This window comes from Telopea speciosissima, chromosome 8, assembly GCF_018873765.1.
Source record: "Telopea speciosissima isolate NSW1024214 ecotype Mountain lineage chromosome 8, Tspe_v1, whole genome shotgun sequence".
In the NCBI taxonomy this organism is placed as follows: Eukaryota; Viridiplantae; Streptophyta; class Magnoliopsida; order Proteales; family Proteaceae; genus Telopea; species Telopea speciosissima.
This window is the reverse complement of record NC_057923.1, coordinates 24242524-24267097: the sequence shown is the minus strand read 5'-3', so window position 1 is coordinate 24267097 and position 24574 is coordinate 24242524. Positions and strand designations below refer to the sequence as shown.

Sequence of the window (24574 nt, the reverse complement as noted above, 5' to 3'; positions counted from 1 at the left end):
AGAAGACCTTCTTCCCATTGTTCAAAATCTCGCAAAATCTCGATTGAGATTTCGAAAATTTCAGATATTTCGAGCTGCTCGAAACGAAATGCTACTTCGAATCGAAAAAATACAATATCTCGAGCGAAATTCTCGAAATTTCGTGATATCTCGAGATTTTTCCAAAATCTCGCGAGATATCGAATTTTTCATCAAACCCCTTTATATAAAAGACCACATTTCGACTGGGACTGAGAAACAGCTCTGGTTTTTTGTTTTTGCTCATTTCTTCTCCATTCTTCCACTTCCCATTTGAATCCTTGCCGCATCTACGCCGGAACCACAAGATTCAGTACCCGTACATGCTCCCAGAGCCATCATATGACTCGTATCATAGTGGATCAGTGGGTAGTACTTCTTCACAGTTCGGTGACCTATATCCTTGGATAGGTTACCTTCAGCATGTTGATGATGCAGTTTACATGGCCGCTATGGATGACTACACTCGCTTCTTCTCCCAGACTATGACGTGGTATTCATTTGTCCTACAGTCGGAGAGCAATACACGTCGGCTCCAGTGGACCATGAGTGGGGTTGATCCTGGACGACGGAGTAGTTATTATTAGCAAATTTGTAAACATTTGAGTCACTTGATGAATGATGACTACTTGACTTATAGAGGACAATTGGGGATATTGTGATTTTAAATTTTTGATATCATCTTCTTAACTCTTAAGTTGTTATTTGTTAACTTGTTATTGACTTAATGTCTTATGTACTTAATATTATGATTTATGACTTATCTTATGAGTCATTATGTTTCCAACTTAGTTCGAAGTCAATTTACTTGTTTAATGTGCAATGTGTATGTGACTATGTGTAATTAACTAAGTTATTCGACCGTACGTTGCCAATCAATGGTGCACATCCAAAACACCATTTTTGGTGACTATTTTTGCAATTTGAATATTTAAATGTGTATATATAGCCTAAAATAGGGTTTCCATGAAGTTTCAGGCCTTAACTTAGCCTAAAACCCACCGAAATGACCTACCGAAACATACCAGAAAAAATACAATATTTCGACCGAAATATCCGAAATTTCGAATATTTCGGTCAGCCCGAAATACCGAAACGAAACTAGTTCTCGAACAATGCTTCTTCCCACGATTTCTCTTCATTTTGGTTAGCTTTATTTTTGAGTTTCCATTAATACCCCTCCCTACTCTAATCCATCCCTTGTCCATATTTTATCATACCTTCCCAGTTTACCCTTTTGCCTAGTTGGGTTTATAATTGGATATCACTTTAATTGCAATTCTGCCATTCCCCAACCAATAAATCTAATTCCCTACATACCCGTTACTTTCTTATTTACCAAGGGCCCCTTGCATAATTCTGGTTATTTACGGAACTGCCATTACTTTTTCATACATTCCCCTGTTTGACTACCCAATTGACCCTTGAAAATTCTGGTTTATTATCAGTTTGCCCTTTGGCTTGGATTGTATTTAAAAGTGGATTTCCACCAAATTATAACCATGCCATCCTTTTTTCCACCACCGTTCCCTTTCAATAATTCTAATTCCCTTCCTATCCCATACCTTTGGCATATACCCATAACCATTGTGGACGATAATGGTATTCTCTAATTTGCCATTTATTCCTTTTCCATTACCCTCAGCACCTCTTGGAAAATTCTGGAATATTATGTTTTTGCCCTATCTCTTACATCATCTCTGTTATGTCAACGTGTACTACACGTGAGGGGGGGATTATGTACAATACACCTGCAGACATTGCAGAACGCAGAACTTGCAGGAACATTGGTGCAAAACATAGAAGATCAGTTTTCTCTACCATTGCAGCCATTGGGTATCCTTCGTTATTGGGTTGAGTTTGCCGTAAGGGGGAGATTGAAGTATTGAAGAGTATTGAAGATATTTGGTTGTTGCCTATTTGAGGACTTTCAGTTGGGTTGATACAGTATTTTTTCCGCTGCTTGATTTGGTTTGTTTTCGCTGCTTGCTGCTCTAGTTATTTAACTTCAAGATTTTATGTCATTATGACAATCTGAGATTCATCACTGGATAGCTATTGAAGATCGTTGAAAGCTGCCTTTTTTGGAAGACATTCCAGTCCCGGTTTGCTGATCATGTCTGTCCAAGTTTTGAAGATCTATTTTTTCAAGTTCTTGAAGGTTTATTTGGGAGCTGCATTCCTATGTCAAGCTGGATTCTGCTACACCTTAGTTTTTTGTCCCATTTTGTTCAAGTTGGGCATTAGTACCTTGTATGCGCCAACTTGAGGGGGAGTGTTAGCATTATTAGGAGTTCTTTACTTATTTGTATAATCCAGCTTGAGGGGGAGTGTTGGAATATGTAATCCAGAATACCGTGGGGGTATTCTGGTCCTTTTGGGGTTAGTTTATTTATTATGTTATTAGGTACAATCGGCTATGTGGGTTTTAGTTCCACATCGCCTAGTTTAGTCTCTTTGTAATTACCTATCAATGATATTATTCTAAGCTATTATTTTCTCTCTATTTCTCTCTTCTTTTCTCTCTCAAGTTACTGGTTACAGGTATTAGGTTTTCTACACCAACCAAGTCATAATTGTGGAGTTCTCAATCTCCCATTTCAGATATCCGGGATCAGTAGTAGCATGCTCCTTAATAGAGCCAGTAATATACCCTAACTTTCCCTTACTTCTTTGATTCCTTATTTTTTTGGATATAAATAAAAGTCTAGGGGCTTACCCGGGTCCCGGATAATATTCAGGTTAAAAAAAAAAAAAAAAAAAAAAAAACTTTCCCCTACTTCTCAGGGACATCTTCACAGAATGAGACCAATCCAAATAGTTGGTATTGTCCAACTTCACAACAAAGATTTGGGTGTTGGGGTTATCAAAGGAAGCCATAGTTGGGACACCGCTGGCCAGAATTGGTCCACTGACCTCAGAATCAGTTCCAAACACAGTAGACATACTGTCAAACAACTCAAGGGAATGCAAAATAAAGCTTTGTATAAATGGGGAGACACCTCAACCCAACCACAATAAGGAGAACAGCAAGCAGCAGGCAAACCGAGAGCATACACTTGATGAAAAGCACAAACTAAGTGCTTCCATAACCAAACAACAGCAGCACATATCATCCAAGGCCATAAAAACAATCAAATCTGCCACTCACAGTAGCTAAGAACCACACAAGATAGCACAGCCTAAACAAAGATCTTCAACAGAAAAAATGGAAGAGAAAAATACCCTGCTGGTGGTAACAGTGCAGCATCGTGGATGAGAGTAAGGCTCTCAAACCTGCTTCATGTACCAATCGAGACCTTAGGGGCCTTAAAGGGGACCTCTAGGCAATTCAAAAGGGCCCAACCCCAAAGCAAACCAATCTGCCAACAGGCAGAATCGAACAGAGAAGAGAAAAAACTGGCAGAAATCTGGGCAACACCTGGGCAGCAACCTTTTGAGCAGCACTCCTCAAACTGCTTCTCTCTTCAACCGAATGTTGGAGGGGTTGAAAGAACGCCCCTAGACGATCCAAATGCACCAAACCTCATCCCCAAAGGTTGAGGGATGAGGATGAAATGAAAAAAATGGTACAGAGGCTGGCGGTAACAATGGTGCAGCTGCTAGAGCTTCAACTCTTCTTCATCAATATCTGCAGTCCCTCCATGCTATATTGAATCAAAGAATGGAACTCCAAGGGATGTATTGCTTCACATTGTACAGCCCCTAATGGAACCCTAAAGGGAAGGAGGGTTCCAAAAAAAGGTAAAAGAAACAAGGCTGGCCTTACCCGACTCTCAAACCAGAGGACCTTGAAGCTCTGATACCAAGTTAAGATTTACAGAAGATCGATCCTAGTAATGAAGGAAGGGCTTACAGCATGAAGGAGAAGAAGAAGAGAGGAAAAGAGAAGAAGAAGAAAAGGGTTTGGAGAGAAAACGATTATGTGTGTTGAGAGTTTCTCAACACACACATACATTAACTTCATTAATAACTTCTAGAATTACACTGACCTCCCTAAGGAGGTAAATGGAAATAAAGAAAGAAAACTTAAAAATACAACTTAAGTCATGTCTTATAACAGGTCAGTGACAAAACTACCCTTATACAAAATACTAACAACTCTAATAGATGGACCCACAAGATCTTCTAAAAATCAATCCCAAACAAGGCAAAATTTGACTGACACTGTTCACGTGAATGGTGTTTTAGTCCTCAACTTGGGTCTTCTAGAAGGATTCCCGTCAAGGCAATATGGGCTGTGACACTGTTCACATGAACAGTAACATGAACAGTGTTTTTGTCTCTTCCTCATGTTTTGATCTACATCATCTTTTGGCATTGGTAACATTTGACATGACTGCTGATCACAAACCAAACAATTCCTGAAACATGTAGAAAATATCCGAAATCTTCGAATCAGGCGAACAGATACCAGAGACAAATCTTCAACAACATATAGAAAACTGATGGATGACTTCAAGTCAATAGCCGAAATCTTCGAATCAGGCGAACAGATTCTAGAGACAAATCTTCAACAGCATATAAGAAAAACTGATGGATGACTTAAAGTCATTGCACAAAAATCAGACAAGGGAAAAAGACCCTCGGTGGGAAAGAAAATCACCACCAAGGGTGATTGTGAGGAGAAACCAGAGAGAGAAAGGGAGGCGGAGAGAGAGAGAGAGAGAGAACCAGAAATTAGAAGGATAGGGTTTTGGCCAAACCAGCCAACTGATGGACACCTCCTTTGGATCAAAGGTAGAGAGAATGCTAGGGAGAGGCTGTCTTCAAAATTTGGTTCACTTCTGATGGCTCGATGTGAAGTTATCAAGGAACCACCAAAAAACTTTCCAAATCAGGCTGTGTTTGTCTCCAGTAGCAACCGAGTGTGAAACTTGGTATGTAGAACCTGTTCTGCAATTTGAAACCAATTCTGGTAGTTAGAATGGGAGATGGAAGGTTGAAGATGCAAATAGAAAGTAATGGAAAGATGGAAGTTTCAGGCCCTGGAATGGAGGTGGAGGTGAATATCGAGTGGAGGGAATGGATGGGGAGAGACTGAGTCTCAAAACCCAGCAAGGTTAGTGGTGAATGGAGGGTGATATGGAATTAGAAGGTTCAGTCCAGAAGAATTGTAGAAGTGTAACAGCAGCTTCAATCGGTGGAAAGTGTCTTCAGCCCTGAGAATGGATCTCCTGCAGCTATGACAGCAACTTAGAATAACTTGGAGCAGCAGTAGCAGATCTCGGATGGATTTCTGTGCAGTGAAGAAGCTTCACAGCAAACCAGGCTCGATGGAGAAGAAGAAGAAGAATGGAGAAAATAAGAAATAGAAGGTTGGGGGATAGATTGATTAGGCTATCTCAGCCAGGCTCCTTCAGCCCTTCAAGTCAATCACTCAACTTGAGAAGAAATCACACTTGCAGCAAGGCAAAGCAATATTTTCATTCATCATAATCAAATCGTGGGGATGGCTATATCAGCCTTACAAATAAATAGAAGCAATACTTGCTTCCCAAGAAAAGACAGAAATAGAAACTAATTTATTGACTCAATCTTAAGAATTACAAACTACTCTAATTAACTAAGATTGAAATAAAACTAGAAACATAATAAAATCTTCTAAAGTCTTCAAATCTCCTTGTGGGACCCACTTGGATGATTTAATTGTTGCAGCCGAAATCTCCAGCCTGTGGTCCCCATCAGTTATTGGCTTTAGAAGAATGACAAAATTGCCCTTCACTTAAGGACTTGAATAACTAATACTTAAAAGACTAATCTGCCCCCACATATTTTCAAGAAATATTTTCAAGTTTTCTCTTCTATTACTGTTTTTTTTAAAAAAAAATAAAATTAATGTATGGATATATCTTTTTGTTGTGAACCCATATCTTCTATTTTTTTTTTCTCCAGATATACTATTCTTATTGAATACAAGTTTTCTTTATTGTTGGCAATAAAGATAAAAATGGGGGCCTTGAGTATCATTGGCTGCAAGTTTAGTCCTCTCTATTCTCAAATTACATGATTATTGAAGGTTTCATTCTACAATAGAAAATTTTGTGAAGCTTGTGTAATTTCTAATTGTGCATGGTTTAAATTTCTAAACTGTATTCGATATCTGCTGATACAATTACCTTGATATTTAGCTAATTTCAGATTTAATAGCAAAAAAGAACCTTCTCAGTGACAGCATCGTGTCATGCTGATTCTATCTGAAATAGTCTGCTACCTGCTCTGCAGTTTTGGGCTGTTGATTTGAGCTTGCTTCTCTACCATCTTTTCTCCATGTTAAGAATTTTTGATCAAATGGCTTTTGCAGAAATTGAAAATTACTGCCGTTGGGGTTGAACTTTTTGAAGTAAAATCAGGAGATCTCCAGTGGTGCTTGGATTTTAGAGACATGGGTTCTCCTGCCATTATTCTTTTGTCTGAAGGTCATGGGATGAGAAGTGTTGATCATGGAGGTTTTGTTCTTTGCCCTTTATACAACAGAAAATCTAAAGCTTTTCAAGCTGCACCAGGGACCACAAACACTGCTATTATATCAAATCTGGTATTTGTCGCATCTTTTCACTTTATTTACCTGCTAGCCCCCTCTCCCCCATAAAAAGGGATACATTTGGGAATCCCTTGTCACTATTGTTTTAGTCAAAATCTCTCTCTGAGTTCTAGATGGAGGTCATGCTTGGATTACCTAGTTTACTGGGTAGAAGTAAAGTTTTCTTAGTAAGGAGTTTTTGGATTTCCCATGGCATAATGTTTTTGGACTTGAAAACTCAGATGTATTAGTCACCCTTTTCTTGAACTCTCAATGCAGACTAAAACTGCAAAATCCATGGTTGGGTTGTCAATATCTGTTGATAGTTCTCAATCACTCACCCCTGCAGAGTATATCACACAAAGGGGTATGTCATTAGAGAAAATATCTTTGATGCATAGTGCATATTCTGACTTCGTCCTCCATTAATCTTACAGGTTCCTTTTTAATGGGTTACTTTTGCAAAATGCAGCTAAAGAAGCAGTTGGAGCTGAAGAAACTCCTTGTGGAGAATGGTCTGTGACGAGGTTGCGGTCAGCTGCTCATGGTACTGTAAATGTTTTGGGATTGAGTTTGGGAATTGGACCCAAAGGAAGACTTGGGGATAAAGGGGATGCTGTATCTCGTCAACTAATTCTTTCAAAAGCTTCATTTGTTGAAAGGCGCCCAGACAACTATGAGGTAGGCTGTTGATCCGTAGGTTAAATGCATCTAGGGATGATCAGTGGGATTGCAGAATTATTTTCTCATCCATTGATGCCTTATGTTTTTCCCCTTTGGCCATTTTCATGTTGGAGTACTGAGTAGATTTGGTTGTACTGATTATTACAGATGCTATTCTGTTATTGACATGTAAACAGGTGATATAGTAAGAGATGGACTTCTTGCTGTAGTTTATAGAACTAATGTTCAATTATCAGGGTGAGAGGCAGAAGCGCAGAGAGGCATTAACTGTAGAGGGTATTGGTTGGATGGTACTGTTCACTGATCTCTATATCAATTATCTTCAGTCTGGAGACATAATGTTAGGCTAGGTGATAACCACCCTAACCCCAGACCGGATCACCAAATAACTCCAAACAGGTACGGACTTTCAGAATTGATAACAGTATATGAAAACTAACTTAACAGAAAATAAACAATGAGCATAACAGTCCATTAAACTCTCAACAATACCCTATACATGTAGGAAATAATCCCAGCCCAATGTTACACCAGAAAGCAGCCAATAGTCCCCCAACCACAGATCAATTCTAAGCTTAATGACTCAGAAATTAATAGGCTTGCAGAATCCTAACAACAAACCACCTGATGGGCCTCAAACTCGAAATAATCCCAGCCCAATGTTACACCAGACAGCAGCCTATAGTCCCCCAACGCAGGTCAATTCTAAGCTAAATAACTCAGAAATTAAAAGGCTAACAGCATCCTAACAATCAACCACCTGATGGGCCTCAAATTCCCATCGAGTTTAGGTCCTAATAGGGTGGTGTAGTCTTCCAAAAAACTGATTCTGATGGCCTGATGTAGAGAAATGCACAGGTCTTGAAATTAGAAGGTAGAGTTCTGAAATTAGAAAGTAATAGGTTGCAGACAAACCAGCAGTTAGATCTCCACCAAATTATTATTCAAGGAAGGCATATATGGGGGAACTTCAACCTCCAAACTCCAGCAGCAATGGATGGTTAGATGCTCCAATAAGTTGAGTCGAAGTTGCAGCAGGAACTTAGAGAACAAAACAACAGCATGTACTGATTTGGTGATTTCTGATATCAATCTTCGCAAGCCTCAGATCAAGGCCTCCTTGCTGTTGAATGGAGGTCAGAGGGAGGGGATTAGAACCCCAGAATATCAGCATCTAAAGCTCCCAGGTTGCAGAGATCTGTGGACTCGAACCAACAACAAAACAAAAGGAGAAATTCCAGCGTAAAGTTCTGAAATAACTCCTTACCAGCAGTGAGAGGATTGTTATGGACTTCAGGGGACAATTAGCAGCTCCAGAAAAGGTCTCGGTTAGCCTTGGTGAAACTCAGAAGTTGAAAACAGAGAAAGGGGAAAGATAAGAGATCGAGTAGAGAAAGAGGAAGGGCAAGGAGTGGCTATCTCAGCCAAGGGAATCTCTCCCTACAAGGACTCTCACAGGCATGGTACAAGATCTCGGCGAAATCTCACTGAGATCTCGATAATATCTCGGTTTTGCCAGGACTTGAGACGAGACCAAAGGCGACACAGAAATACTACAGTATCTCGGTCGGGATCTCAGTATCTTGCCGAGATCTCATGAGTTATCTCGGTCTTAGTTCAACTCAGTCGAACCAGACCAACTTTAAGTGACTTAAATATACCCTCTTGATGAGATTTCAAGGTTTTTCGACCCCAAACTCGAAATCTCGCCTCTCACGCTTTGTTGTGAAGGGAAAGCACAGAGTTGGTACTTTTTTTGTGTGTGGCAAATCTCACCTCTAATATTAGTACTTGTTACACACTTACACATTTACACAATTACAATTGTATTTGTTTAATCTATGTCTCTTTCTGCTGCATAATGGGTGACTCTGAAGTCTCTACTAGCACTTCTGCTGCTGATATGTACAGTAGGAATGAACCCCGTGATCTTCTTCCTAATCCTATCAAACTAGATGGGAGCAATTACCTGATATGGTCTCGCTCTGCCTACTTTGCCATTGCTGGCTGTGGGCTTACTGGCCATATTGATGGCACTACTGTTATGCCAACTGAAGCTGGCCCTTCTCTGACCAGGTGGATCTCCAATAATGGTATTCTCATGTCTTATCTGATTGGCTCCATGCAATCAGACATTGCGGGTGGATTTCTTCTTCTTGATAATGCTGCCCAGATATGGTCTGCCTGCAAGGAAACATATGGACAGCTTGGCAATGATGCCTAGGTTTATGAACTCTGGAAGAAGGTCCTTCATACCACTCAGGGGGAATTGACTGTCTCCAAGTACTATGCTACTCTTCGCAGTCTTTGGCATCAGTTGGACCATTTTTCTGATTTCCATCGTTCCACTCCTGGTGATATTGCCTCTTACAAGAAGCATGTTGACAAGATACGGGTTTATGACTCCTTGGCTGGATTAAATGTGGACTATGGTCAGATTAGAGTTCAAGTGTTGGGCCACTCTCCTTTTCCCACACTTGAACAATACTATGCCTTGGTCTCCTCTGAAGAGAACCGTAGGGCTGCCATGCTCCATCCTCCATCTACTGAGAGATCAGCTCAGTTTTTTAATTCCTAATGCTTATTTAAGTTGTTTTACACCTCTACTTTAATTATATGTGTTCTAAATATTGTGTGGAATTGCCTAGGGTAGACCTCATGTACGCCGTAGACTACCAACCCAGGGTCTGAAGTCAAAGTAACATTTTGGGTTTGAATTTGTAAAAACTAATATTTCCATTGTGTTTAGAAGGGCTAAAATAGGGTGTATGTCAAGTTTCAGGACCTATCTTGGCCATATGGACACCAAAACCCACCACCGAGTTAAGACGGGAAAAAATTACAAGATCTCGCCGAGATCTCAGCAGAACTCGGTTTTGTGGCGTGGCGAAACCAAGTTCTAAAAATATGCTCATAGGATAATATTGCATTGCATAGAGCAAGGTTTCTTCTTCATTAAAATCGTGGGGAAGGACCTAAGGTCCATTACAATATATAGGACAATGGGGTTAAAAACTTGTTCCCAAAGCCATTACATAGTTTTTTTTTATTTTATATTTTATGGTATTTTTTAACCCGAACATTCTCTGGGACCCGGGGCAGCCCCTAGAATTTTATTAAGTTCCAAAAAGAATGAAAGAATACACGGGGGGGGGGGGGGGACATGCCGCCTAACCCCTAACCCAAAAACAAATAAAGAATAAAGAATTATGACGCATTACTGCCTGAGCACAGGCAACCTAGATCTATCCTCCCTCAGAATACGTAGGAAATCTCCTTGAGGCACGTTGCCAGGATGGAATGTGGTGGACAGCTTGACATTGCAAGCATGGTTTGCCAGCCAATCCGCAGCTCTATTACTTTCCCTGTAAGCGAAGGAGATGCTTGGCTTGATCAAGTCAATTAGCTCCAAAGACTCCTGGAACCAGTACCACCCCTGCCATAAACCACATCTTCTAAGATTGATCATGCGCACCGTGGAGATCGAGTCTGAGTTAATCACCACCTCACCGAGGCTCAACTCCTGACACAACTTTAGGCCATCCCTCAAAGCCCGTAGCTCGGCGATGGAGTTCGTACAAGGACCATAGAAGTTAGCAAAGGCTGCTAGGACCACCCCCTCACTGTCCCTTATGATCCCTCCTCCTCCCCCTTCGCCAGGATTCCCTCTACATGCCCCATCCACGTTCAGTTTCAGCGACACAAATGGGGGGCACCAGTAAACCGGAAAAGGCCGAGCAACCCTAGCTGGCGGGGCTGCAATTCCAAGGATGCCAAGAATTTGTTGTTCCCTCATCAAGGGGTTCTTCCAAAGCTTGGAGGGCACCGGTAGGCATCTTACCCAAGCCACAATACTGCCAATGACACCCCGAGCCGACCTCATCCGTTCCCCATGTCTTCTATTACATCTTTCCTTCCAGAGCTCCCACACGATCAAGGAAGGCAGGAGCCCAGCACTGTAGGCCGCAAGACTATTGCAACTCGCCGATTCTTGCCACAACAAAATCCGGCTTCTAACATCCTGTGCTAAGGCAACAGGGACATCAAATATCCCAGAGAAAAAACTCCATATCCTAGTAGCAGTCCCACCCAAGACGAGACAATGATCTGTCGTCTTACTTCTTGAGTTCCCACAACATTTGCACTTTGACGCCAGGAGGATTCCAATCTTCCTCACCGATTCTTCAGTAGGTATTGCACCGTTAAAAAGCTGCCAAGTAAAGAAGGAAATTTTTGTTGGCTGCGTCTGGTTCCAATTCCATCTGGAATAGCCAACCTCAGGTGAGCGTCCTCTCAGCTCGTTCTACACAGACTTCACAGAGAAAGAACCATCGCTAGTGGGAGTCCAAACCAGCCTATCCTCCTTCCCTGAAAGCACATAGCCACCCTGTAGTATCCCTTGTCTAACCTCATCTACATCAATCCGACCAATAACGGCTTGGTTCCAGCCGCCATCCACCCCCAGCACATCCTTAACTCAAAGCGATGCGTCAATCTGGAGAGCATTATCTACATGATCCATCAATGGTCCCTTCCCAGTCCAATCATCCAACCAGAATAAAATGTCCCCTGTGCCAATGAGCCACCTAGACCTGGACAGCAGAATGTCTTTGCAAGCCAAGGTATTCCTCCAAGATTTGGAGCCCACCCCATGAGAGGAAACCAACGTGAGGTGGCAATTTTTCAGCAGCTTAGCCATGAAGAACTCCCCCCAAAGCGAGCGTTCCAACATGACCCTCCAGAGGCCTTTAAGCCTAAGGGCGAGACCAACCTCCTCCAGCCGTCTAATCCCCAACCCTCCTTCCTTGAGCGGTCTACACACCTTCTTCCAACTCACCCAGTGCCTCTGTTTTCCCCAGTCCGAGTTGCCCCAAAGGAAATCTGCCAGAATACCATAGATCGTCGAAAAACCTCCTTTGGCGGCGCCAAAGTAGCAAGCACATGGAGGGGGATAGAAGACAGCACATGACGTAGCAGAGTAACCCGCCCAACTGTAGATAGCAGCTTGGCCTTCCACCCGGCCACCCTTCCTCTCAACTTGCCAATCAAATCATCAAAATAACTACTCTTCTGCCGTCCAAAGTGAAGTGGAGCCCCCAGGTAGGTTAGAGGGAGCCATTGCCTAGGGAAACCAGTTGCTGCACCAATAATCCAAGCTCTTGCTCCCGAAACCTTATCCCCCACTACAAAACAGCTTTTCTGCCTGATGACCAGCTGCCCAGAATAAGCCTCATATCTGCTAATAAAGCCAATGATCTGCTTAAGAGAGGCCTTTAACCCCTTGGTGAAGATAATAGTGTCATCCGTATAGAGACAGTGGGAGATGCCAGGGCATCCACGTGGGAGCGAATAATAGGCTGCCCGCCCTTCAACAAACAACTTTGTGATGCCCCTACTTAGAACCTCCTCAACAAGAATAAACAGAGCCGGGGATAGGGGATCCCCCTGTCGTACCCCCTAGTGGACTTGAAGAAGCCCGACGCCTAGCCCCCCTGCACAACAGAGAACCAACAGTTTTCTACTGTTTTCCTGACTAAGTCTATCCAGGCATCGGAGAAACTGAATCGAGCAAGCACCGAGAAAAGGAATTTCCACTCCAGCCTGTCATAAGCCTTGGCCATGTCCAGCTTCAACACCACATTTCCCCCTCGAGTTTTCCTGTTTAGGTCCAAGGTGACCTCCTGTGCAATAGAGATGTTATCATGAATGCTCCAGCCCTGTACAAACTCACCCTGCTCCTCCGCAATCTAGGATGGGAGTAGACCTGTTAACCTGGTGACAAAGATCTTGGCAATAATTTTATATGAGAAGTTATAGAGGCTAATAGGCTATAAATCTGACATTACCTCCGGACAGTCCTTTGGAATGAGCACCAGATTAGCAGATGTAAAACTCCTTGGAAGAGCCCCACCACCAAAAAAATCTTTCACTGCCGCCCAGACATCATCACCAATCAGTTCCCAACACGCTGTAAAGAAATGCCCAGAGAAGCCATTCGGACCAGGGGCACTATCATAAGAAAGCGAAAAAACCGCCAACCTCACCTCCTCCAAAGAAGGTGTGGCAAGTAAAGCAGCATTATCCCCCTCAGATACCACATGAGGGATAGCAGAAAGCAACTTCTCATCCACAACACAGCCCTGAGACGTGAACATGTCTGAAAAATAGGATACAACGACCTCCTGCACCCCCTCCTGGCTAGTGACCTAAGAACCATCACTGGACTTGATCCTCCGGATTTCCCCCCGCTTGCGTCGAACACTGGCCATGGTGTGGAAGAATTTAGTATTCCTATCCCCTTCTTTCAGCCAGGCAATTCTGGACTTTTGCTTCCAGAAAATCTCCTCCTGCACCAGTACCCCTTGCAGACCTCTCCTAGCCTCCACCAGTGCCTCCCGAGACTGAGGGCTGGTGTCCTGGTCCGCGGCCACCTCCGCCCTGCTAACCGCATCCTCTGCATCCCTAACCTTCTGGTGAACATTACCGAAAACCTCCTTATTCCAGTTACGAAGGGAGCTCCGCAAGCGTTTCAACTTCTAGTACAAAGCCACTAGCGGAGGTCCTGCAGCAGGAACCTCCCACTGAGTCCTCACAAACTCTTGGAAATTTGCATGGTGCAACCACATTTGCTGGAATTTAAAACCTGAGTAGGGCCGACTCCTTGCGAAAGAGCAGGAAATCCAAAGGGGCGCATGATCTGAGCCATTACATAGTTGTTTGCTGAGCAACTAAAACTAATTCAAAAAGAAAATATTGACTTAAACCAAAAAGAAACGAACTTGACTAAAAGAAGCATAACTTGTTGCTCACGCTACACCCCACGATCTGGTTTTGAGAGAACCAGTAACTCCCAACCACAGGGGGCTGGCCCAGCCAAGGGCTGGTTGGCTCTATGACCCAATGGGCTGGCCAATAATTTTTGTGTAATGGACCACCCTTTGCTGATCTCTGTGGTAGTATTTTTGACCATATAACCGATCTGCATCAAGACAAGCTTAGGATATTTCCTTTAGTTTGGTTGATGTTGACTCCGCAGAGAACACTAAGCATCATTAGTTCTATAATAAAACCCAATAAAACTGGATCCAATAAAAATAGTTAAAAAATAGTTAAAAAATCAAATCCCAAAAGGATAAAAAATCAACCCCCCAGTTCAAGAATAAAAACTGGATTTTTGGCGGTAGGTGAAATGTAAGCAGCACTGAATATGAATGCTTGAATGACCTAAATCGATCATCCAACCCCTTATTTATAATAATCACAAATCACAATCAAAGTATGAATGCCCCCTAGTCCTATTCCTATAGGAATTCCCACTCCAATTAGGAATCCCAAATAGAGATCGGATAGAGGGAAAAATACAGAAAAGAAGTAAAAAATAAAACATAAAATAACTAAAACAATAGGACTAAATTGCCCCTATCGGGTAAAGTATCCCATCTCAACACTCCCCCTCAAGTTGGAGCAAAGATGTCGATCATGCCCAACTTGACTAGATTGGGATGAAACAATTTCCTAGACAATCCCTTGATGAAGATATCAGCAAGTTGATCAGCAGATGTCGCAAAGGGAATACAAATCAGCCCATCTTCTAACTTCTCTTTGATGAAATGCCTATCCACTTCAACATGCTTGGTACGATCATGCTGTATTGGGTTGTGTGCTATGCTGATTGCAGCCTTGTTGTCGCAGTACAACATCATAGGAAGACGAATAGGAACATCATCTTGTAGCAAACCTTTAAGCCAGAGTAACTCACAAATACCTTGTGCCATAGCTCGAAACTCAGCTTCGACACTAGAACGAGCAACTACATTTTGCTTCTTGCTACGCCATGTGACAAGATTTCCACCTATAAAAGAGCAATACTCAGAAATAGACTTGCGATCCGCAGAACCAGCCCAATCAACATCAATGTATGCTTCTATCCGTAGGTGACCATGTGCAGACAGAAGAATTCCTTTTCCATGAGCTGACTTCAAATAGTGCAAGATACGAAGAACAACTTCCATATGAGAAGAATAAGGATTATGCATAAACTGGCTCACAGTACTCACGGCGGCAGCAATGTCAGGACGAGTGTGTGAAAGATAAATCAGCTTTCCTACAAGTCTTTGGTACCGGCCTTTATCAACAGGCTCACCCTCTTTTTCCTTGAGCCGAACAGTAGGGTCCATAGGAGTATCTGAAGGATGGCAGCCTAACAACCCGGTTTCAGCCAATAAGTCTAGGACATACTTCCTTTGGGAGAGAAAAATGCCTTTAGAAGATCTGGCCACTTCAATCCCAAGAAAGTATCGTAGTTTCCCTAGATCTTTAATCTCAAATTCTTGTCCAAGGAAGGTCTTCAACCGTCTGATCTCATTACCATCATTTCCAGTAACCACTATGTCATCAACGTAGACTATAAGAACAGTGAGTTTTTCACCAGCCCTCTTTATAAAGAGTGTGTGATCAGCATTACTCTGCTTATAGCCCACAGAAATCATGGCCTTGTGGAACCGACCAAACCATGCTCGAGGTGACTGCTTCAGCCCATATAGTGCACGCTTCAGCCTACATACTTTTCCTTAGTTTCTGTCGCAAGAGAACCCTGGTGGAATGTCCATATATACCTCCTCATCCAGTACTCCATTTAGGAAGGCATTTTTTACATCTAGCTGCTGCAAATCCCATCCAAGGTTGACTGCACAAGATAATAACACGAGAACAGTATTTAACTTTGCAACAGGTGCAAAAGTTTCTTGGTAATCAATGCCGTATATCTAAGTGAACCCCTTAGCCACGACGCGTGCCTTATACCTATCCACAGTGCCATCCACCTTCTGTTTCACCACAAACACCCATTTACATCCAACTGTTTTCTTCCCAGGTGGAAGAACCACAAGCTCCTATGTGTTATTTTTCTTCAAGGCCTCCATTTCTTCCATTACAGCTGCCTTCCACTTTCCATCTGATAGAGTTTCCTGCCAATTGTTAGGAATACGAACAGAAGAAAGAGAGGAAACAAAAACACGAAAGGATGGGGAAAGGGAGTCATAAGAAACAACATGAGATATGGGATGCTGAGTACAAGTCCTGACACCTTTGCGAAGAGCAATCGGTAGTTCAGGAGAAGGAACATTACCAGGTGGAGAGGCAGGTTTTGGATGCGGGTTCGGCAATTGGATGGGTACTGGAGCAACAGTTGATTGAACCTACTTATGTTTCCTTGCATAGGTCTTCACAGTACTGTCATTAATCCTCCTCTGAAATTCACTAATAGTCCTCTGGATAGGTGTCTGGACTGGGGTAGGTTGCTCCCCCGGAATAGAGATAGTCTCCCCTTGTATAGGAACCTCTCCCCCTGACTTAGGGGGAGTACAAGGGGCAGGCCGAACTGGTTCAGACTCGTGGTAAACAGATTGAAGTGGAAGTGGAGAGTCAATAGTTAACACATCTTCACTAACACTCTCCCCCTGAAGAGGTGGGGACACATAATATGAAACACTCTCATGAAAGACGACATCCATGTTGACAAAAGTCCGGTGGGATGGAGGGTAATAACATTTGTACCCCTTCTGAGTAGCAGAGTAACCTAAGAAAATGCAGCGGAGACTACGCGGGTCAAGTTTACCAGGGGACCTTATATCCTTGGCATAACAAACGCAACCAAATACCATAGGTGGGACTTTAAAGGAAGAAGAGCCAAGTAATAGCTCAATAGGGGCTTTGGAATGAAGAACCCGATTGGGCAGCCTATTAATTAAATAGGCTGCAGTAAGGACAACATCTCCCCAACAAAGGGAAGGGACATTGCGAGCAAACAGAAGAGCTCTAGCCACCTCCAAGAGGTGGCGGTTTTTACTCTCAGCCACACCATTTTGGGCTGGAGTGTCCACACAGTTGGTCTTATGGAGGATTCCATGGCAGCAGGGTATTTTTGGAACTGACCTTCCATATACTCTGTCCCATTGTCACTCCTCAAAATTTGAAGAGTGACATTAAATTGGGTCTTAACCAACTGATGAAAGTGCTGAAAACATGAGAAAACTTCATTCTTTGTGTGCATAAGGTAGACCCAAGTGAACCTAGAATAGTAGTCAATAAAAGTGACATACCACCGATGACTAGAGAGGGAAGCTTTCCTACTAGGACCCCACACATCAGTATAAACAATATGAAATAAGGAAGAGGATCTTTTATTAGAAATGGGATAATTTGAATGTGTCTGTTTAGCCAAGACACAAGGCTCACAAAAAAAAATCTTCCTTATTACAGTCTTTAACTAATGCTAGAAATAAAGTTGATAAAGTACCTAAAGGGGGATGGCCTAGCCTAGAGTGCCATTTGTGTAATTCAGAAGAAGAAGATGCTGGGTGACAAAGCCTAGAAGGTAAAGCCTGGGTAGGTGTAGGATCTCCATCAAGCAGGTACAATCATCCATGCACCTTACCCGATCCAATCGTCTTCCCCGAGTCCAGTTGCTAAAAAACACAGTAAGTGGGAAAAAATGTCACTTTACAATTCAAGGATTTGGTGATACTACTAATGGAAAGAAGGTTAGTTGTAAATTTTGGAATATGCAACACAGATGACAGTGTAAGAGAAGGAGAACAACCAATAGATCCTTTCCCTGAGATGAAGGAGAGGGACTCATCAGCAATTTTGACTTTATTCTTACCAGAAGCAGGAGAATATGTATTAAAAAGACTGGAAAAACCTGTTATGTGATCAGTAGCACTGGAGTCTATGATCCATAGAGTGGAAACTACTGATGCACAATGACCAGCAAAGGAAATACCTGTACAGGCAAAGAAGGAACCTGAATTGGCAGCAGACGTAGTAGAGGCAGCGGATGTGTTCAACATACGCCGGAGAGCCTGGAGTTCTTCCTGGGAGAAACTGATGTCAGCAGTGGGAGTTGGAGCTACACTTTCAGTGTGATTGGCTTTGTTTTTAGACTTAGCACGACCACGTTTGGCCTCAAAATCAGCAGGCTTCCCATGTAATTTCCAACACTGAGCCTTAGTGTGATATGGTTTGTGACAATGCTCACACTTCACAGGCTCTTTGGTAGTAGCAGTAGCAGGAACACTGTCAGAAGAAGTAACAGGGGTGGAGCCAGCAGTCTATACGGCTGATCTCTCAACTTTGGGAGTAATCATTATGGCAGCCCTTCGCGTCTCTTCACTGTGAACATAAGAAAAAGGCTCCTCTAAAGTGGGGAAAAGAACCCGACCAAGGACTTGCACCCGAATAGGATCATAATCATCATTGAGGCCAGCCAGGAAATCATAGACCCGAAACTTATCAACATAAGAATGATAGGCAGTAATGTCAGCAGTAGTAGTAGGTTGAAACCGAGCATAATGATCCAATTGCTGCCATAAACACTTGAGGGCAGCATAGTATTTAGTGACAGACATCTCCTTTTGAGTAGTATTTTGGAGTGTCTTTTTGATTTCATAAACCTGAGCACCACTTCCTGATCGACCATAAGTTCCCTTGACAGCAGTCCATATCTGAATAGTAGTGTTAAGGAGGAGATATTGACTGGAAAGGTCAGTGGTTATAGAATTTAAAACAAATGACATCACAATAGCATCGTTGGCAGCCCATTTAGTATGGGCAGCACCATCTTCAGTAGGCTGTTTGGTGGTGCTAGTAAGATGGCCAGTGAGTCCCCTACCAGCCACGATCAAGGATAGTGATCTGGCCCAAATTAAATAATTCGTACCATCAAGCTTAATGGCACTAGCATAGGGAAGAAAGTCATTCCTAGTCTGACCATCCCCTCCAGAAGTAGCAGTAGTCATCTCTGAATCACCCATATTTCAGTCAGGTAGAAATTGATCCACTAATTTGAAAAAACAGATCTTCAAAAAACTGAATCGAGTGTGAAGTATGGGTTTTGAAGTTGCAGCAACTTCAGCCGTCAGAATAGGCTGAAAAACAGATCGAGTGCTCCTCTAGTAGTGGGGAAGGAGTCCTCCAAAAATTAGCTCCTTCGGATGAGCTAATAAGAAACCCTAAATTTATCAAAATTTAGGGAAAAAGCTGATTTACAAAGAAATCGCAGGTTGGAATCTGAATTAAATTTGATCCAAAGCTGCAGTCTTCAATCAGGGAATGGTGTAGACCTAATAATGGCAGGAACAAATCTCCAAAAAAAACCAGAAATCAAACTGTAGTTGAAGAAGTAGCTTGATCTCCAAGGATGAAGGGAATCTGCCGGCAGATTTAGGTCACACCAGTTGTCTTCGATTTTCAGTGAGGTGTCATTGAGGGCAGCAGCTAAATCTTCATTGTATCACCTCAAAGTTGCTGCCCTGAATGAGATAGAGAGTCCGAGAGTGGTGGAGAAGAGAACCAGTAGCCGAGAGAGTTGAAGAAGAAAAACCAGAAAAATCGAGAGGGCTGCTCTTCAGATCAGAGGTGGCTCTGATACCATGTAAGCAGCACTGAATATGAATGCTTGAATGACCTAAACCGATCATCCAGCCCCTTATTTATAATAATCACAAATCACAATCAAAGTATGAATGCCCCCCTAGTCCAATTCCTATTAGGAATTCCCACTCCAATTAGGAATCCCAAATAGAGATCGGATAGAGGGAAAAATACAGAAAAGAAGTAAAAATAAAACATAAAATAACTAAAAGAATAGGACTAAATTACCCCTATCGGGTAAAGTAGCCCATCTCAACATGAAATTTTCAACTTTCAAATGTTGGCATTTTTCTCAAATCAAAAAATTCTATAAATCTTAATATGGTAAAACATTGCTAAAAACCAAAAGTGCGGTAAAATATTCATTTGTTTTGATATCTAAAAATATATTTTCACTCAGAGCTATTTTGACAGCATTCGCGCATACCAAATAAGGTTTGACTGGAACATAAATTTTCCAATATCAATCAGATTTAAGCAATTTTGGATTTGTTGGAAAGCTGGTTTTGTGCTCTAAATAATACAAAAAGTCTCATGTAATAATAAAATCATTTGACTAGTCTAACTTCTTAGAGAACAAGAACATCTCTCTAAATCAAGAATAATTTAATTACTTTTAAATAAGATTATATTTTCTAAGAACAGTATAAACCAAATGTGAGACTAGTATAAACCAAATGTATGTTTTGATTGTTCAAACTTCCTATAGCTTGCTTCTTCAGCTTTGTTGTCTTTTAGTTCTATGCTGATTTTTTATGACTTGATGTGGCTTAATGTTGATTTTTGATGACTTGATGCAGCATAATGTTGATTTTTGATGACTTGAGGAGATTTAATGTTGCTTTTTGATGACTTGAGGAGGCTTAATGTTGATTTTTGATGATATAATATATATATAGTAGTTTTACCCAAAAAAAAAAGATATATATTGTAGCATACTAAAATATTGTAGCACACTAAATAATGTTGGAAAATGAGGAAATAAAAAATAGCACTTGAGGGTGCCTTGGTTGCCTAGGCAGGCGCCTTGTCGCCTAAGCGCTTAGACACCACTCCACCGCCTTGGGTCGCCTTTTTTTTTTTAACCCGAACTTACCTGGGACCCCGGACAGCCCCTAGAATATTATTAAAAATCAATGAAATAATAAAAGAATACACGGGGGGGACATTCCTCCTTACCCCAACCCAAGACAAGGGTCACTCATGGTCCCTCAAGTACTTGTCCAAACCCAGCTGGAGGCAAAGCCCCAAACATTAATTTCTAAGAACAGGCAGACCCACCTTGTCCTCCCTAAGAAGCACCTGAAAAGCACCTTGAGGCATACAACCTTGTTGGAAAACAGTAGAGGCCCCAGAATCACAGGCATAACTGGCCAACCAATCAGCCGCCCTGTTGCTCTCCCGAAAAGTAAAGGACACACAGGCCTGTGTAGAGGATATCAAGTCCAATATTTCCTGGAACCAGTACCACCCTGTCCAGAGATTGCACCTCTTTTGGTTTACCATTCTAACAATTGACGCTGAATTCGAGTTAACCACCACATCAAGAAATCCCATCTCCTGGCACAAAACCAGCCCATCTCTCAAGGCTCTAAGTTCAGCAACCGAGTTGGTGCAGACCTCATAGAAATGAGCAAAAGCAGCCAAAGCCACACCCGCCTGGTTTCTAATGATCCCTCCTCCTCCACCATAGCCTGGATTACCTCTGCTGGCCCCGTCCACATTCAATTTAACCGAGTAAAACGGTGGACACCAATAAACAGGAACCGGGCGTTTCAGCTTAGGGGTTGGAGGTATAATGCCAAAGCACTGCAGGATAAGACTCTCCCTCATGGACCCTCACCGACCTTCCCCTGAGGGGAGATTGACTTCTTTCACCCACGCCTTAATTGTCGCAATTATTGAACTTGCGGTACGCCTACCTTCTCCATGCCTTCTATTGTTCCTCTCTTTCCAAAGCTCCTAAACCACCAAAGATGGAAGAATTCCAGAGATAAAAGCGCTGAAGCCGCTCCCACTAGCCGAATTCTGCCAAAGCAAGATTCGAATCTTGACATCCTGTGAGACAGAAGGCATGTCAAAGAGCCAAGTGAAGTATCCCCACACTTTAGAAGCTGTGCCTCCAGTTACTAGACAGTGGTCCGTCGTTTCACATCGGGGATTCCCACAGCAGTTGCATTTTGAGGCCAACGGTATACCACATGACATTAGTGCCTCATCTGTGGGGATCCTACCATTCGGGAGCTGCCATAAGAAGAAGGTTATCTTCACTGGAACAGAAGAGTTCCAAAACCATTTCGCATAAGGCACCACAGGCGAGGAGCTCCGTATCTCATTCCATGCAGACTTGGTAGAGAAGCGCCAATCACTGGCGGGGGTCCAAACCAGAACATCATTCCTAACAGTCAGAGCAAATCTACCTGTAGTAATGCTTTCCTTGACAGCCGGAGAGTCAATGAGGCCAATGATATCCTGTTTCCAGCTGCCATCAGCCCCCAGGGCGTCTCTTACACACAAACCCGTGTCAGCTAGCAGGCCATTATCCACATAATCAATCAGAGACCCAGCCCCCATCTAGTTATCGAGCAAGAAAAAAACCCTGCCACAGCCAATCAGCCACCGAGTCCCGTCCAGCACGAACTCCTTATAGGACAGCGTGTTACGCCAAGATTTAGAGCTCGTTCTTGGAGGACCAGCCAGAGAGACATGGAGGTTCCTGAAGAACTTGGCCCTGAAAAACTCACACCACAGAGACTGGCCTGCCAGTACCCTCCAAAAGCCTTTCAGTCTGAGAGATATACCAACCTCCTCCAGCCGCCTGAGGCCTAGACCCCCTTCATCAACTGGCCTACAGTTCTTTTTCCAACATACCCAGTGCCTGCGCTTCCCCCATTCTGAGTTTCCCCACAGGAAATCTGCAAAGATGCCATACACCCTCTGAATAACAGCCTTAGGCGGGTCCAACGTTGTGAGGACATGGATGGGTATCGAAGCCAGGACGTGCTTTAAAAGCGTGATACGTCCTCCATAGGTCAGCAGCCTACCCATCCATCCTGCCACTCTGTTCCTGATCTTCTCTACCATGCTGTCAAAGAGACCAATTCTGAGCCTACCAGAGTGGAGAGGGGCCCCCAAATAAGTGGTAGGAAGAGACTTTCTGGGGAACCCCGTGACCGCACCAATCATGAGGGCCCTAGCCATAGAGGCTTTAGCCTTAACGACGAAGCAACTCTTCTGCCTGTTAACCAGCTTTCCCGTAAACCCCTCATATCTGCAAATGAAACCCATGACCTGTTTGAGCGAACTCCTCAAACCCCTGGTGAAGATAATAGTATCATCAGCATACAAGCAGTGTGAAATCCCTGGGCACCCTCTTGGCAGCCTGTAGTCGGCCGCTTGTCCCTCCTCAAATAATTTCTTGATGCCCTTGCTTAGAACCTCCTCTGCTAAAATAAATAAAGCCGGGGATAGCTGGTCCCCTTGCCTGACACCCCTGGAGGACTTGAAAAAACCCGACCTGTAGCCACCCATAACAACTGAGAACCAACAGTTCTCCACAGTCTTCCTGATCAAGGCGATCCAGGTCTCACAAAAGCCAAATCTAGAGAGGGCCCTCCATAGGAACTCCCATTCCGGCCGGTCATAAGCTTTGGCCATGCCTAGTTTGAGGATGACATTACCCCCTCGTGCCTTTCTGTTCAAGTCATGAGCTATTTCTTGCACAATAACAATGTTGTCGTGGATACACCTGCCCTTCACAAAAGCACCCTGCTCCTCCGCCACTAAGGCCGGGAGAAGCCCTGCTAGCCTGGAAACCAAAATCTTGGCAATAATCTTATAAGAAAAATTACAGAGGCTAATACGATAAAAATCCGCCATTACCTCAAGGTTGTCCTTCTTTGGAATAAGGACCAGATTGGCAGAGGTGAAGCTCCTAAGGAGGGTACCCCCTGAAAACAAATCCACAATCGCCGCCCATACATCCTGACAAATCACCTCCCAACAGGCAGTGAAGAAATACCCTGAGAAACCATTCGGGCCCGGAGCACTATCACAGGATAAAGCAAACACGGCCTCCTTTACCTCCTCAATAGATGGGGGTAGCAGCAGGGCAGCGTTATCCGCCTCCGACACAGTCAGGGGGATCAACGCCAATAAATCATCATCAACTTGGCAGCCCTGAGAAGAGAAGACCTCAGAAAAATGCCTCACCACCTCCACCTGCACCCCCTCACAATCAGTAATCCACAAACCATCTCCCCCTTTAATTTTGTTTACACTAGCCTGCTTTCTCCTGATGTTGACCATGGAATGGAAAAACTTCGTGTTGCGATCCCCCTCCTTCAGCCAGGTAACTCTGGATTTCTGTTTCCAGAAAATCTCTGCCTATAGTAAAACAACCTGTAACGCTTCCCTTGCTACCCCAAGGGCATCCCTGGACTCATCACTACCCTCCAAATCAACCCTTGCCTCCGCCCTACACACCGAATCCTCTGCATCCCTAACTCTCTGGTGCACATTGCCAAACACCTCCCTGTTCCATTTGCGGAGAGCGTTGCGAAGCCCCTTCAGCTTGAAGTACAAAACAAAAAGGGGTGAGCCCACCATCGGTCTTGTCCACTCCCCTTTCACAAAGTCCGAAAACCCCTGATGAAGCAACCACATCTGCTGAAATTTAAAATCAGCACCCACCCTATTGGCCACAACAGAGAAAGATAGCCAAATGGGGGCGTGATCAGAGCACGTCCTGTTAAGGTGGGTGACCTCAAACTTAGGAAAAGCACCAATCCAATCTGCATTAACCAAAAATCGATCAATCCTGGCAAGCACCCTGCCCGCACCTGCTTGGTTATTTGACCAGGTAAAAACATTACCAGTATACCCTGCATCAATAAGCCCAGAGCTGCTCACAAAACT

At 43.2% G+C, this 24574-nt stretch overlaps 1 protein-coding gene across 1 annotated transcript in view; it reads left to right on the top strand.

Annotated features, from left to right (window-relative positions):
- The window catches only part of LOC122672186 (dnaJ homolog subfamily C GRV2-like), a 146376-nt gene that overhangs the window by 23475 nt on the left and 98327 nt on the right, over positions 1 to 24574 (top strand). The window contains exons 3-5 of the mRNA XM_043869683.1: positions 6323 to 6556; positions 6821 to 6908; positions 7014 to 7222. Of these exons, the coding sequence (XP_043725618.1) occupies positions 6323 to 6556; positions 6821 to 6908; positions 7014 to 7222 (531 nt within the window). The remainder of the gene's footprint in view (positions 1 to 6322; positions 6557 to 6820; positions 6909 to 7013; positions 7223 to 24574) is intronic.